The sequence below is a fragment of the Syngnathus typhle genome, linkage group LG8, assembly GCF_033458585.1.
Source record: "Syngnathus typhle isolate RoL2023-S1 ecotype Sweden linkage group LG8, RoL_Styp_1.0, whole genome shotgun sequence".
NCBI classification, from domain to species: domain Eukaryota; kingdom Metazoa; phylum Chordata; class Actinopteri; order Syngnathiformes; family Syngnathidae; genus Syngnathus; species Syngnathus typhle.
Genome location: NC_083745.1, coordinates 12,309,549 through 12,324,220, shown reverse-complemented (window position 1 = coordinate 12,324,220; position 14,672 = coordinate 12,309,549). Strand labels below are relative to the sequence as shown.

Below are 14,672 nucleotides of genomic sequence, written 5' to 3'. Positions count from 1 at the left end.
CATGTTTTACAGGGTAACCGAGTTAATGGGCTACTCCCCCAATGATCTGCTGGGTCGCTCCGTCTACGACTTCTATCACGCTCTGGACTCAGACAGCGTCAGCAAGAGCCACCACAACTGTAAGACGTACACATGCACACACATTCTCCGAGCTTTGTGTTCCTTGTTGAGTGCATGCTAACTTAGAGGCTAAGCCAGGGGTCCGGAACCTTTTTGACTCATAGAGCCATGAAAGCAAAATATTTAGAAATTTATTTCAGTAAGATCCCTATATTTATGTGTATATATATTTATTTATATTTATGTGCGAGTATAATAAGCCTCTGAATTTATTCTTTTAAATAATGTTGTTATAATACTCACCATTAATGTGACTTCTGGTGCTGCATGGATTTGCTGATTCTTTTGTAGTCTGGTTGGTACTTGGTGAGGCTAAGCTTCATGCAAGCGTTGAGGCTTTCATCCGTTAAACGTGATCGTGGGTTGGACTTGATGTTTTTAAGATGTGAAAATGACTTTAGCATACTCGCCATCTGTGAATGGTTTTCCGTTCCTGGCTATTGCTAAAGATCCATCAAAACTCGCGGAATTATAGTCACCTTGCCGTGTCCATACGCGGAGTTGCTGCTGGCTAACCTGCTCAGTAGCTCTTGGCAGGCTTTCTTCCTGCTGTCTCCCGCAGGGTATTTTGATGGAAAGGTTTCATGGCGTGTGTCGATGTGCGGCTTTACATTTGACCGGTTCGTCGATGCAATTTTGTCATTGCAAATTAGGCGCACCGCAGAACCTGCTCTCTCCACAAAGGCGAATTCTTGAGTCCAGTCGTCCTGAAATCTATGATACTCATCATCTTTATTTCTTTTCACCATCTTCTTCGTCGAAGGGTTAGCTTATCTAAAAAGCCGAAATCTATGAGCCAGATACAATCCTCAAATGAGCCAGACCTGGCTCACAAGCCATAGGTTCCCGACCCCTGGGCTAAGCTATGTTGTGGGTTCTGTTGAACTCCCTCCTCCCTTTCCTCATTGTTGTCGTGGTCCTCCCCCTGCCCCTCATGGTCGGTCAACGACCCAGTACCTCTCAAGGCTGCTTCCTTCCCAAACCTCAAGCAAATACTGCAAGGAATGTCCCGCTCTTTATTTGTCACCAGACCGAGCTTGCACTTTAGCCAGAACGCCCAAGATCAACGCAACTGCCCAAATTTCCATCGTCAAAGAGTTGAAGCTGTAAAATATCCCTGATCAATGCACTTACCAAAACAAAGTCAATTGTTGACTGCCTGAAAGTTCCCCACAAGTGAGTGAGCTTGCTTGTGTGCATTGGCGACGGTGGCTCTCCTTTCCCACGCGGGAGGCTATCCCAGCGAGTAAGCAGCCTGTCAAAACGACCCGATTCGCTTCCTAACAAAAACTGTGCAACGTGCAGGGCTGCAACAGGAAATAAGGACTTGGACGGTGTCTAATTCGAGACGGCTTTGGTGTGATTGTGTTTGTTTTTATTAGTATGCAGCAAAGGGCAGGCTGTGAGCAGCCGGTACCGCATGCTGGCCAAGAGCGGCGGCTTTGTGTGGGTGGAGACGCAGGGCACCGTCATCTACAACGGCCGAAACGCGCAGCCCCAGTGCATCGTCTGCGTCAACTACGTGCTCAGGTAAAACGCCGGCGAATGACCGCCCGCTGGAAAATGTGTTGAACGTCAAATTGCCAACGTGCCCACCGTTCACTATCCTCCGACGTTTATCGTCTTCTGCCAAAGCGGACAGGTTTTTTTAGCTCTCTTTTGCCTAGCTCTCTGACAGTTATTTACCGATGCAGTCCATTTTGTAAAAACCCAGCAATGAGATGACTGACCCAAACCACTGCTGAGGGGAATTTGCCAGCTGGTTTCGGGAACAATCCGGGCCGGCCATATAACAATTGTGTCTCTCTCCACGTGACCAGTGACATTGAGGAAAAGAGCACCATCTTCTCCCTGGAGCAGACCGAGTCGCTGTTCAAGCCCCGACAGGCCGGCGGCTTCTTCACGGGGGAGACCGGCGGCGAGGCGGGCGAGGCGGGCGAGGCGGGCGAGGCGGGCGAGGCGCTCTTCGGCAAGCTCAAAGAGGAACCCGAGGACCTGACCCAGCTGGCGCCCACGCCCGGAGACACCATCATCAGCCTCGATTTTGGTGCGACTTGTACCTTCTATACCTCAAGTAGGAAACCGGCAGATAGCCCATCTCATGTCCCACGTCAAGGCGGTCAAAGTTGGCGACAGAGACCCTTTATAATTGCAGCCTGTGAATGATAGCAGACCAAAATATGATCCGCTAACTTGATAATGACTGTGTTGTCAAATCTAGCTAAGGAGTGGAAATTTCCGGAAATGGTCTTTAAAATTGAATTTAAATCCCAAGGTTGTTTTGCATAAAGACCGAACAAGAAGATCGAATATCGGCCCAGCGGTTTTTGTTGTCAAACTGCCAATTGCGTGTGATAGGCCACCCTCAATTCGAGGAGCCGTCCCAGCATACATCAGTGGCGTACAGCAAGCTCCCCCCAGCCTCTGCGCCCATTCCGGGGCCTTCATCCTGGGCCGCCGAGACCCTAACCCCGCTTCCACCGGCTAGCGACGCGTCCAAGGTGGGCACCACGTTCACGGTCCAGCAGACGCCACCTCCCTGCAGCGCCACTCCGAGTCTGAGCAGCTGCTCCACGGTGAGGGGGGCGTGCCAGGGGAGCCGACCCAGTGCCGGCAGGACTAACCAACCTAACCAACTTGTGGTTCGGCTTTGTGCCGGGCCTCAGCCCAGCAGCCCCGGCGACTACTACAGCACTACCGGCGGAGACCTGAAGGTGGAGCTCACGGAGAGGCTCTTCGCTTTGGACACCGCCGAGTGTGACGGTGCCACAAACGCTGAGGTAAGGTGGATGGACATTGTTCTCCCGTAACAAACAAAAGACAAAGAAGCCTCCAGGAAGTAGTATTATTCTAGTTAGTACAATTATTATTATCAGTCATCATCGTTTGGGTCCTTTTGATCTGTTTGTAAAACATTGTTGCTGAATATTTTCCTCGTATGAAAATGTCACGGAAGCGCCTTACCTTTCCTAACAAGGCGACCTTCATTTGACTGGCTGGCTTTTTGTTCCTTCAGAGGGACTTGAGCGACTTTGACCTGGAGACATTGGCTCCGTACATCCCCATGGACGGAGAGGACTTCGAGCTCAGTCCCATCATCCCTGAGGCCGAGCCCCTGGAGAAGGGCGACGCCACTTTCCCCCCCTCCCAGCAGCAGAGTTTCAGCAACATTGCCAGCCTCTTCCAGCCCCTCTCCCCGCCTCATCGGCAAGGCCGCTACCGTCCGCCGCCCGCCACTGCCTGGGCTCCGGGCGAGGGGCGCGCCCCCGGGCGGGGGGCTCTGGACCCGAGGGCCGGGAGGTCATACATGATGGGCCGCGTGCAGAACCCGCCCTACCGAGCCCCAGCTAGCACCCCTCTGTCCTCAATGGGGGGCATTCAGAACCTGCAGTGGCCCCCGGACCCGCTGTTGACGTACGGGCAACAGGCTGCCGGTGAGGCCTACGCGACAACCGAGCGGCGGTGGCCGCCTTGCCCGCAGGACCTGCTGCGCAGCGTCATGAGCAAAGAAAGGTGACTAGCTTGATTGTCGTTTTTCATACCTGCACTGTGAAGCGCTGTCGGTCCAGTGAGTCGTGAAGCATCAAGCAGCTTCTCATATTGCCTGAAACACCGAACGACTCAGCCCGCTGCTATTTTGTCGGCCGTCGCATTGTTTAGAAATCCAAACTGGTCCTCACACATTCGAGCAGAAATACTGTAGTTTCAAATTAGGCAAAGACCAGAAAATGAGCCAAAACCTTGCCTGAATTTCTGGATCTGAGTGTACTTTCTTAGTCTCCTTTTCCTTGTTTTGTAACCGACTGGTAAAAATTTTGTCCAGACAGTATTTAATGATTTTGCGTGTTAGCATTATCGTAGAGAAATTAAAAAGTTGTGTGTATGCGTATGTGTGTAGGTGCTCTGAGGACTTTGTCCGCAATAACAGAGACATGAGTCCAGCCAGCAGCATCAAGCGCTCCTTCAGTCAAATGTCGGTGAGTTAAAGAAAAAAAAAAAAGTTGGACATCCAAAAAGTGGGGGAAATGAATTTCCATTTTTGGGGTACAGAGACTGGGAAGATGCGCAAAAAGCAGGAGCGACCTGTTTATGACCCAATACTTTTGCCATTGCCGTGTGTGTTGAGCAGGGTGATATCAAGACATCAGAAAGCATCTGGAAAAAGATGAGAGGCGAGCTGGGAAGTGGAACGCCGTCTGTGCCTGGTACGAATCTGCCGTCTGGTCCCATTTGAAGAAAACTTTAACTTTGAACATTCTTGCCCCGCTAGAGCTTGGGCTGGGCAAGATGTTGCCTGGCAACAGGACTCCGCACTGCAAAATTTTGCAGCAGAACTGGAAGTCTGACTTCCCCGGAAACATGACAGGTGAGGTGGCATACGGCTCACTTGCCGCACCACGCGGGGTGAGGCAGGAAGGATACGGTGGCCACAAAGGGACAAAAATATTTGGAAAAGATGTCTCATGCCATGACAAAAGCCACAGTTGCTCTCGAGCATAGTCATTTATTCAAGTCTTCATATGGTGGCACACACAAAAACAAATTATAAATAAAAGAATAATTGCTCATTAAAGTATACAAAAATCAACATTTAATATTATATCTAATAATATTTCATCTTTCATTTAAAGTTTAAATTTAAAGTCCCAATGATCGTCACACACACATCTGGGTGTGGTGAGATTTGTCCTCTGCATTTAACCCATCCCCATGTGATTTTAATCCATCCCCTGGGGGAGAGGGGAGCAGTGAGCAGCAGCGGTGCCGCGCTTGGGAATCATTTGGTGATCTAACCCCCCAATTCCAACCCTTAATGGTGAGTGCCAAGCAGGGAGGCAATGGGTCCCATTTTTATAGTCTTTGGTATGACCCGGCCGGGGTTTGAACCCACAACCTTCCAGTCTCAGGGCGGACACTCTACCACTAGGGCACTGAGCTGGTTAATATGTCATGACATGTAAAAGTTCATACGAGCTGTTTTTATACATAACATTGGATGAAAATACTGTGAAAGAATACTAAACTGGAACCTTCAGAAGAAGTGCGAGTTTCCACAGTGTCCAGCCATTATCTGAACAGTGTTTTATGAATAAACAAATGTAGTTTAGAACACCCCCCCCCCCCCAAAAAAAATCACAAAATGAACCAAGTTTGTATACTTTAAAACCAAACGAATCATTACGAGATGTTTTGCTGAGGAATTTGTTTTGAAAAGCGCCATGTGACCTTGTGGTGTTGCATGGCAGGTGCGGCCGGTCGCCTGCTGTGCCCGTCAGCCGAGCGCACCTTCCTGCCTGAGTTGACCCGCTTTGACTGCGAGGTCAACGTGCCACTGCCGGGCAACCTGCACCTCCTCCAAGGCTGCGACCTGCTGCGAGCCTTGGACCAGGCCACCTAGAAGTCTGCCGGCGGAGCTCCGCGGAGACTCTTGGCCCGGCCCGGCCTGGCCCGACCGCCGCCTTCGTGCTTAGCTAACTCATCAGAGCATTTGGCCATCTTTATCGTTGTCCGGTTGGGATGCTGTAAAACGCGACCCGTGGCCATTCCGTCCATCCGTCTGTCCTTGCTGGACTTAAAGCCCATGGTCCTCACGCGAGAGATGCCGCACAAGCCTACTCACATTTTTAGGACCACTTTGTAAAAAACTTGAGCCAAAATTGCGATGAAAAAAAAAAGATGGCAAGCAAAGCCAAGTCTGGAAAATACTTGCCCAAAACATTTCAGGTCTCAATCAATCTCAACGCAAATTGAGCCAAAATGTCAACGTGATAAAAAGAAAAGGCTTTATTCTCGAGCTGCAACTAAAGATTACTTTAATAATTGATGAATGTGTTGGGAGCTTCTCTCAATTCAGTAATTGGAATTTTGAAAACATTGAAAACAGGAAATTCAGACAACAATGGATTGGCAATCACTTGCTGGCTTGGTCTGCAGCAGCCGGCTGTCCAGCTAGCCAGCCAGCTAGCCAGCCGGCCAGCCAGGATCTGACCGCCTTTTTCTCACTAGGGTTGCGGCTGCTCTGTAACATTCATGAGAAAATGGGCGCAAATGTGCTGTTGATTCAACAAAGAAGCGGCCTTACTTGATGCTAGACTACCCAAATTGGAGAGTATTTACTGACGCTTCCAGAATTTCTTTTTTTCTACAATTTCCCCCAATTAGCAAAATTGATGATGATTCCAATTTTGCATCGCAAACCGATTTTTTTTTTTTTTTGCTGTAAATTTCAAACAAAAGTTTTAGTCCGAGAAAGAATCCACTCGTTTTTTTTGTTTTTTCAACTGTCACGCAATACTCGAACTTTGATATGCTCCACTTGTATTGTTTTTGCGTAACCAACCACAAGGTGTTGACTTTTTCTTGTAACAGTCTTTGTCCGTGCGCTGGTCATGTCACGATGCGAAGGCTTGGCCTGGCTTGGCCTGGCTTGGCTTGGCTTGGCTTGGCTTGGCTTGGCTTGGCTTGGCTTGGCTTGGCTTGGCTTGGCTTGGCCTGGCCTGGCCTGGCCTGGCCCGGGCTGGCCCGGCCCGGCCCGGGCTCGGCTCGGCTCGGCTAGTTGCCACAGGAGGATTACAGCCACATTGGGGGACAAGAAAAATCATACAATTGGATGTAACAGCATCATTACTCTTTCGGAAGAAAAAAGGTCTTTGTTGCCAAAATGCATGTATTGTTCAAAGAGCACATTTGCACCATGTAACAGTTTTCTCTCTTTATTCTTATAAAAATAATGCTATATTCTAATATTTTTGTCTGTATAAATTAACAATTTATTCTCACTCTATAATCATCCTATTATAATTTCATTTGTTAACTTTCCCCCCTCATATCTTTTATTCTTCAGTAGTACAAATTCAAGATGAAATGAAGGTCCTTCTTTCCTTTAAAATGACATCTTCAAATGACTAGCCGGTATTTATTTCAAAATTGCAGCTCAAGTGATGTCAAGTTTGACCTTTGAGTAAACTGTTGAAGACTTGCCACTTTTTAAGGACAATAACTTTTTTTATTCTATTCCAAACTTAATGCTCTTAATATGAAAATGTTGCGCTTAAAATTGCACATAATAATAGTAATATATTTTGATTTAATTCTTGTGTGATTCCCACTTTGGTCTCGTAAAACAAATAATAGATTTTTGTCAGATTTGAGTTGTAAAATTCTGTAATATCATTTTTTCATGAACATTTTTTTGTTTCCTCCATTGTCCTGAAATTGCTTCTTGATTTCGGTAAGCTGGAAACTGCCACGATGAGGAGTTTGTTCTCGATAAATCCGAGTGTGTTTTCTCGTAAAATGGCATTGTTACGATTGAAATATTTTGACTTTATAAGAGTGATACGGCAAGTTATTTCATGTGCAAGACTCGTGAATTTTTTTTTTCTCCCTCTTCCCCGTTTATTGTGTTTTCCCCTTGTCAAATTCCAACTTGATCGTATTTTGCCTTGGAGTGCCAATTTGGAAAGTGACCAAATTAATCTGACTTTGATCGGTTAAATTCTGACCTTTTATCTGGTGACTGCAACTTTGTTCATGATGTCAGTATTTTGACCCCGTTGAGTTCTTTTATTTGTGATTCTGAGACTCTTGAAATGTTTTTTGTTTTGTTTCAGCTTTATTATTGTGCCGTTTGGACTGAATGTTTTTGTTGTTGTTTGCCGTTAGATGTGGCCCTAATCCTCCTTGGTAAGGGTGGGGGTGGGTGGGGAAGGGTCATTCCAACCGGCGCCGCTGGACAACGAGGTGTTTCCTTTTTCCTCTGCTCTTTTTAAAAGGGGTTAAAGTCAACCCTGCCCCAGACATGTTGATCAAAAGTTGCCTTTCTCACTCCCAGTCAATTTATGTATGCATCTGCAGAATGCTCCATCAACACCTCTAACCAAATGATTTCACAACTCGAGCTATGCACGCGTGCCCGCATTTGGAATGTTGACAGTGGACTTGTAGTGTCCATGTCTCCCGGTACGTGGTCCTCGCAGCCACTGCTGCACTTGGCTGGCCAATGTCCCTTCCTTCCTTCCTTCCTTCCTTCCTTCCTTCCTTCCTTCCTTCCTTCCTTCCTTCCTTCCTTCCTTCCTTCCTTCCTTCCTTCCTTCCTTCCTTCCTTCCTTCCTTCCTTCCTTCCTTCCTTCCTTCCTTCCTTCCTTCCTTCCTTCCTTCCTTTACTTCCTTTACTTCCTTCCTTCCTTCCTTTACTTCCTTCCTTCCTTCCTTTACTTCCTTCCTTCCTTCCTTTACTTCCTTCCTTTACTTCCTTCCTTTACTTCCTTCCTTTACTTCCTTCCTTTACTTCCTTCCTTTACTTCCTTCCTTTACTTCCTTCCTTCCTTTACCTCCGTCCTTCCTTCCTTTACCTCCGTCCTTCCTTCCTGCCTGCCTGCCTTCCTTCCTGCCTTACCTACATCCTTCCTGTTTGGGCTTTACAGAGAAAGATTAAAAGTTGTTTTCACGTCTGCGATATGTAGCATTTTTGATATTGTACAGCAGCCATCGTGGTTTCCCGTCGAGTGTTTAAGGCCGGCACGATTGTAGAATGTGACACGCTCCGTTTGATTTGAATTTGTAGCAATGAGCACTTAGTGCTCGTTGCGTCATGCTGATATTATGCCAAAGTTTCGTTTGGTTTCTGCCCAAATGTGCCTTAGCCTCATCCAGCCCTTCATTTTGTGCCTTCTATCGAGAAGACATTCTCGCCCACATGGGGTAATCCCGACTGGAACCCGTCCCGTGCAGTCTAATCGGACTCCACTCAACCCCCGATTACGAACGCCACCGGAAGTGTCGCGCATGCCACCTATCAAAAGACCTCAGAGTCCTTCATAGGGCCATGCAGACACATTTTGACTCTTGTGAGCACACAACAGAGTTCTTTTGTGACCCCGCCTTTGTAAAAAGCGGGAAGTTGCCACGAGAACCAACATTGACTCAAAAGACTGATTAGAAGCACCAGGTGTTGATGCCTCAGACTAGGTAGTTTAGGTAGTTATTGTTTAGTTTGTTTTTGTTTGCCAATCAAAGCCCTGACGGTCTGTCAATCCAAGTGAAGCTCCTCGCAGGTTTGAAGTAGAACTTTATTGTAGGCAAAACGCTCAGAGGTGTCAACGGGGGATTTTGTTTGATTCAAAAATTGGGATTGGTAAGCAACGTTTCTGTAATGATTTGACATTACGCTAGTCGGCGTCAGCCGAACTATATAAACGTACGCGGTTGGTGAATGTAAGCGGCCGTAGTGTAGGACTTGGTTCGGCCGCTTTGAAAAAAAGTAAAGGAAAGAAGTGTCCCTCTAGGGACGCTTAGGCCGGTGGAAGCAATGCTCACGTTGTCACCAGCGTTAGCATTGAACGTGGCAGCGCCGTTCCACATTGGTTCCATTGTGAAGTAGGAGGTCCTCGAATGTTTGGGCGTGGGAAAACTATATCAGCATGTTGTGCATTTATGTGTCGAGAAACAGGGTTTTATTTTTTCACTTTGGGATCCGCTTTCAACTTTTATTTAGTTGACTGAGCCCATTCTGCTTTTTGTTCGAAATGCTATCATGCTACACATAACATTGTACACGCAGCATCTAGTCATTGTTATTACGGCGAATGGAACCTGCTCAAAAGTTACTTTTCTGCACTGATACGTGATCTCATTAAAGCATATTCTTGACCTGACTGGCCTGGTTTTGTTCTCATCTGAACAAGTGGGCTGATCCTGCCAGTAGTAGTCTTTTTCTTTTCTTTTTTTTTCAGAAGAGGAACTCTCAGTCGATCAATACTGAATCCTTGCAGGGAAGATGCTTTTGTAGACTTCAGAATTCATCAGTGGAAGCGTGACCGACCGAGCCGCGACACGATGAGCGATCGTCATGCAGAAGCTTGTGTGTGTGTTTTGCTTCAGAAACTGAGCCCTCTGTTCGTTCACATACGTCGGCCTTGCCATCGCTTTGCTGGAGGGTCTTCTTGGCACAGCTCTGGACTTGTTTACAAATTCCAGTCTGGCCTTTCACTTGCTTTTGCATCCTGTGGCGTGGCCTTGCGCATTGCTTTCCTCAACGTGGTCTGGAATTAGCACCTGAGCAACTGAAAATCGCTGGCGTGTTGCGATTGTTTTGCTCACTTGAACAGTGGCTGGCTTCAAGCGAAAGGTGCTCTGTCGGCAGACATGGAAACGCCACCACCAAGAAAAGCTGGGATTCTCCACTTTGCTCTCATATTCATCTTCTGATGTCTTTGGCATCCTACAAAAACTGCGTCATTGACCTTGGCCCTCTCCCTACCTCTGGAGGGGTCCAGTTCGTAAGCTGTGCTCAAACTTTAGCCCACGTCTCGTTTGTTTGTGTTTGTGTTCCGCTCTGATCTGGAGCTCAGCCCGCTGGGATGGCTCCCCGTCTGCGCTCTGATCTGGAGCTCGGCCCGCTGGGATGGCTCCCCGACCCCGACAGCAACGCAATAACGGCAACCGGGTCGTTTTCCCACGACCAGAGCTCTCCGTGTTTGTTTTGCAACAAGCGCAAAAATTGCGCCATCATTTCTTGAGTTTGATGATTTGATGCAAATCCCTCTCGGATGTTTTGTCCCAGGAATGAGGATTATTTTCCATTGGCGTGTCCCGCAATTTGCTTTCCCCGGGGCCCGGCGCCTTACGCAGCTGCAAGGAGACTCGCGTTTGTGGTTAGCCACCGTCGAGCCCTCCCGATTCCTCTTCAGCGATGACGCTCTCGTTGTTTTGGAGACAAATGCAAGAGGCTTTCGGGGAGGCCTGCCTTTGACTTTCTCATGAGAATTTTGTGCATGTGCGTACTTGAAAGTCCAGTTTGTCCAAAATGAAGATTATGATTGATATCTGCAATTTTGGCCACAAAATTACAGCTCAATATTGGGATAAAACCTTTGTTAAAAGCAGTTCAAAGAAGTAAAACTATAATTGTACAAAATTCAGACTTGTATCTTTAAAAAAGTATAACTCATTATTTCCGATTTGTTGTTCAAAAGAATCTAAAGAGGTTTATGCCCTTTTTGCAAAAATCAACTTGTAATGTTGTCATTTGTTATTGAATGTAATATCATTTTCTTAATAGTTTGACCTTGTATCTTTTTTTAATACATATTTAATCCGGTAATCTAGAAATGTTTTTCAATAAATAAACAACTGTAATGTCTAATATTCAAAGTTAATTCTAACGTCTATCTGAAGAAAAATGTAAAAGCAAACTGCACTTAGAGATGAACTGAAAATATATTGCACTAAAGAAATATAAACGCAGCTCAAGTGTGCAGTGTTCTGTGCAGTGATTTTTTGACATACCACTAGAGGGAGCCAGTGTAGCACTATTGGAAAATCAGTTTCTTTGTAAAAACGTTAGTGATAACGCCATTCAAATAATAAAAGCGATTAAGCGTCAGTCATGAGTCACGTGGCACACTGGTGTGCGTGTGTTCACCACCAGGGGGGCACTACATTGCGTATTACAATATTTTTGGTTAAATCTCGCAATATTATTAACCTTTTTAAAACTGCAACGTTAATGTCGTAATAATGTTCCATTTATTGTCGATATTGACAATGTTAAAAGTTGGCTATTGTGTGTGTGTGTGTGTGTGGGGGGGGGTCCACGAAAACATTCACATCGTCACTTGCGGGATTGGAACTCAAGGTTTCGGCACCCAAAACAGCCAACGGCACCCCTACGTTATCAGAGACTCGCGTCAAAGTTTGGCTCCACCTGGCCGGAGGTGTGCAAGGTGCCGTTTTCAGCGACGGACGGCCGTTGACGCTGCCTCCATGTGATGTGAGCAGTAAAGAATCTATTTCTGTGCGCAGCTGCTGCCATAGGCATTGCGGCCCAAGAAAGCTTAGAATGGAACGTCCGGCCGGGTCATGCGCCCAGCGGAGGTCACCCAAGTAGATGTGGTACCTACACCGCAGACTGCCAGCCACCGAGGCCAACCCAGCCCAAAAATGTCCTAAATGTTCCTAGCACTTGAGCCATATCAACACTGGCCATTATTTTTGTGCTCAAGGTTCAAGCTTTTCTGTAGAAATTTGATGCGAGGGACAGCTGTATAGTGATTACAAGCGAGTAGACGTCACTGTCGCGACACAGTCGTCTGGGGCCATTTTCATCTAAAAACAAAGTGGACTTTTAAAAAGAATTTGACCATGAAGCAGCCATTAAGCTGTAGTTGTGCCAGCTTCGGGCAGAGCCCGCCGGCCGACCTCTTTTCTGGATTTGTTCACTTCACACAAACACTTGAAAGAAGTTAGCAAGACCCATAATTCAACTGCCGACCTCTGAGTGGCAACACACCTTGTTTCACGCTTTGAATTTGAACAATGAAAACAGGAAGTATTTCAGCTCACCCTAATTGCTGCTGCAGGTGAATGGATCTTAGCAATCCTCTTTTGCACCTATGGAAAGCAATCCCAGTAAGTACATTTTATGACGCAAATCTTTGGGTGTGATTGTTGCTGAGATGATAAGTATCTTAGTTTGCAGGGGAAACGGGATTTCTTTTGAAATGTGTTTCTAAAGAGTGTTTAAAGACCTTTAAAAAAATGACATGCCGTAAATGATCTAAAAAGAAACCTGGGAAATATTTAAATGGGGTCATTCTATATGGTGGACTGTGCTGAAAACCTGGTGAGAGCCTTCCAATGCAGCCTCTTTGCGATGCGGGCCCTCAGGCTGCCTTCTCCACAAATGATTATGTCATCGGCCTTCAATATAGCCTCCGCCTTCCTATTTTTTACATTCAAGAGATGACTCATGGCAAACTGCGCCCACGACCCTCCCCAGCAAAGCATTCCAAGCTGCCCGAATGTCTTGCTTGGTGCTCACGAGGCCAGCCAGGCGCTAGTGCTGTTAGCATGGGCAGATCAATTAGCTGTATCTTTTTTCAAATGCTAATCCCGGCTGCTCCTCGCCGCCGCCCTGCTCTCTAAAAATAGCCTCCCAGAGCTTAAACCAAAACAAAGATGGCGGCGAGCGAGGCACAACTCACACGTTGATAGCTGTTGTTACGTCTACTTGGCTGAGTAAGTCAAAGTGCCACTTTCACTGGAATGATTGATACGGTGCCGCAGGATAATCAATAAATGTGAATATTTTCCAAATGGGCAAATAATTCAGAATTGTTGTAATTTGTGGCTTCGGGGCCCCAACAAGTCGCCCGGGGCAGCCCACTCGAGCTCAAACTGTCACAAATGTGGCCTTGAACTCAAAGCGATTATAACGACTGTGCATAAAAGCAAAGTGGAGCTCAACCTTCAGCACTTGCAAGAGTCGGCCTGAGGTCAATGAAGCCTCCGTTCGAAAAGGCTTCACAAAAGCGTTCATGCACTCATTACCAACCCGGCAAGGAGAAACTCCAAATTCCGTTTCAGTTAAAAAGGGAGCACAGGTGCTCGCTCTTATAGCACAGGGGTCAAGCAAAACAATAAAAAAATCCATATTGTGTCAGCTTTATTGTGCCATTTTGAAAAAATGTCTCAGCAGAGACCCAACAATGTTTTTCCCCCCATGTGCCAATGTTAGTTGACGCCGACAGCTTGCGTAGCTTTCATGAAGAGCTCATCCTCTTGCTGGAGTGTTCAAGCTTCTTTAACCCCCCACCCCCGCAACCTTACATACCTTCTCCCCCTACCCCATCCCCAGCGCTTCGCCACTATATTTCCCGCGAGCTGGCAGACATTGTCCGAGTCTCCGCGGGGATGCTGGAGGCCACCGCGAGCACGACGGCCTTTTTTACTGTTGTTAGTGGAAACACCATGGGAGCGCTCTAAGGCTGCACAGGCTAACCGGCGGCGGTGAGGGGGCGGCGGTGACGAAGACTCGATACCCAGAAGACATTTCACCTACAACGAAAAAAAGACCGAGTTTGAAAAGAAAACTACACTCATTTAAACGTATGTTTTATTTGTGTTGCGTTGTTCCTCGTTTGTCGACTGTTTCACTGGATGACATTGCAATTTGCTCATCCAGTAAGAAGCCCCGTGAGTCAGAAAGCTTCCTGCATATCGATTGGCTAATGCACAATCCAGTTGGGCTTTTTGGGGTGTCTTTCCAGCAACCCCCCCCCCCCACCACCACCACCACCACCACCACCACCGACGTCTGACAGAAAATTTCAGTGTTTGATGAACAGCCGTCCGTTGCTCTGCACGGCTCAAGTCATTTTGCTGCCCTTTACAAATTGGTTGAGTAGTGGTGGGAGGGGATGTGAGGGGGCCGCTACCTGCTCAACGCCCCTCTTTGCACACCCCTGCTGCAACCCCACCCAATGAATGTTCCGTTTTTTTCTTAGCCACATGAATGTTTCTTGTGCCTTTGGTTCTCACCTAGAGCAACTGTCCCCAACACGCTGGTCAGGTGGCATGAACAACAAGACCATGTAGTAAAACCATTTCCTGAATGAGGCGTATGTTTGATTTGATTCTGTGGTTCCCTCTCGCGAGTGGCCACTACACTTGAGTTCATGGCAATATGTGATGGAGTCTTTTCATCAAGGAAGAAGCCCCATTAAGTCATGAAGCTGCCTATCCATGTGCTATATTGATTAGCTAATGTG

At 47.0% G+C, this 14,672-nt stretch overlaps 1 protein-coding gene across 1 annotated transcript in view; it reads left to right on the top strand.

Annotated features, from left to right (window-relative positions):
• The window catches only part of epas1b (endothelial PAS domain protein 1b), a 31,246-nt gene extending 21,470 nt beyond the window's left edge, over positions 1 to 9,776 (top strand). Inside the window, exons 7-16 of the mRNA XM_061284396.1 lie at positions 13 to 119; positions 1,503 to 1,650; positions 1,941 to 2,167; positions 2,479 to 2,696; positions 2,787 to 2,900; positions 3,137 to 3,633; positions 4,019 to 4,097; positions 4,250 to 4,325; positions 4,391 to 4,486; positions 5,367 to 9,776. Coding sequence (XP_061140380.1) covers positions 13 to 119; positions 1,503 to 1,650; positions 1,941 to 2,167; positions 2,479 to 2,696; positions 2,787 to 2,900; positions 3,137 to 3,633; positions 4,019 to 4,097; positions 4,250 to 4,325; positions 4,391 to 4,486; positions 5,367 to 5,518 — 1,714 coding nt within the window. The 3' untranslated portion in view covers positions 5,519 to 9,776. The remainder of the gene's footprint in view (positions 1 to 12; positions 120 to 1,502; positions 1,651 to 1,940; positions 2,168 to 2,478; positions 2,697 to 2,786; positions 2,901 to 3,136; positions 3,634 to 4,018; positions 4,098 to 4,249; positions 4,326 to 4,390; positions 4,487 to 5,366) is intronic.
• The last annotated feature ends 4,896 nt before the right edge of the window (positions 9,777 to 14,672 follow it).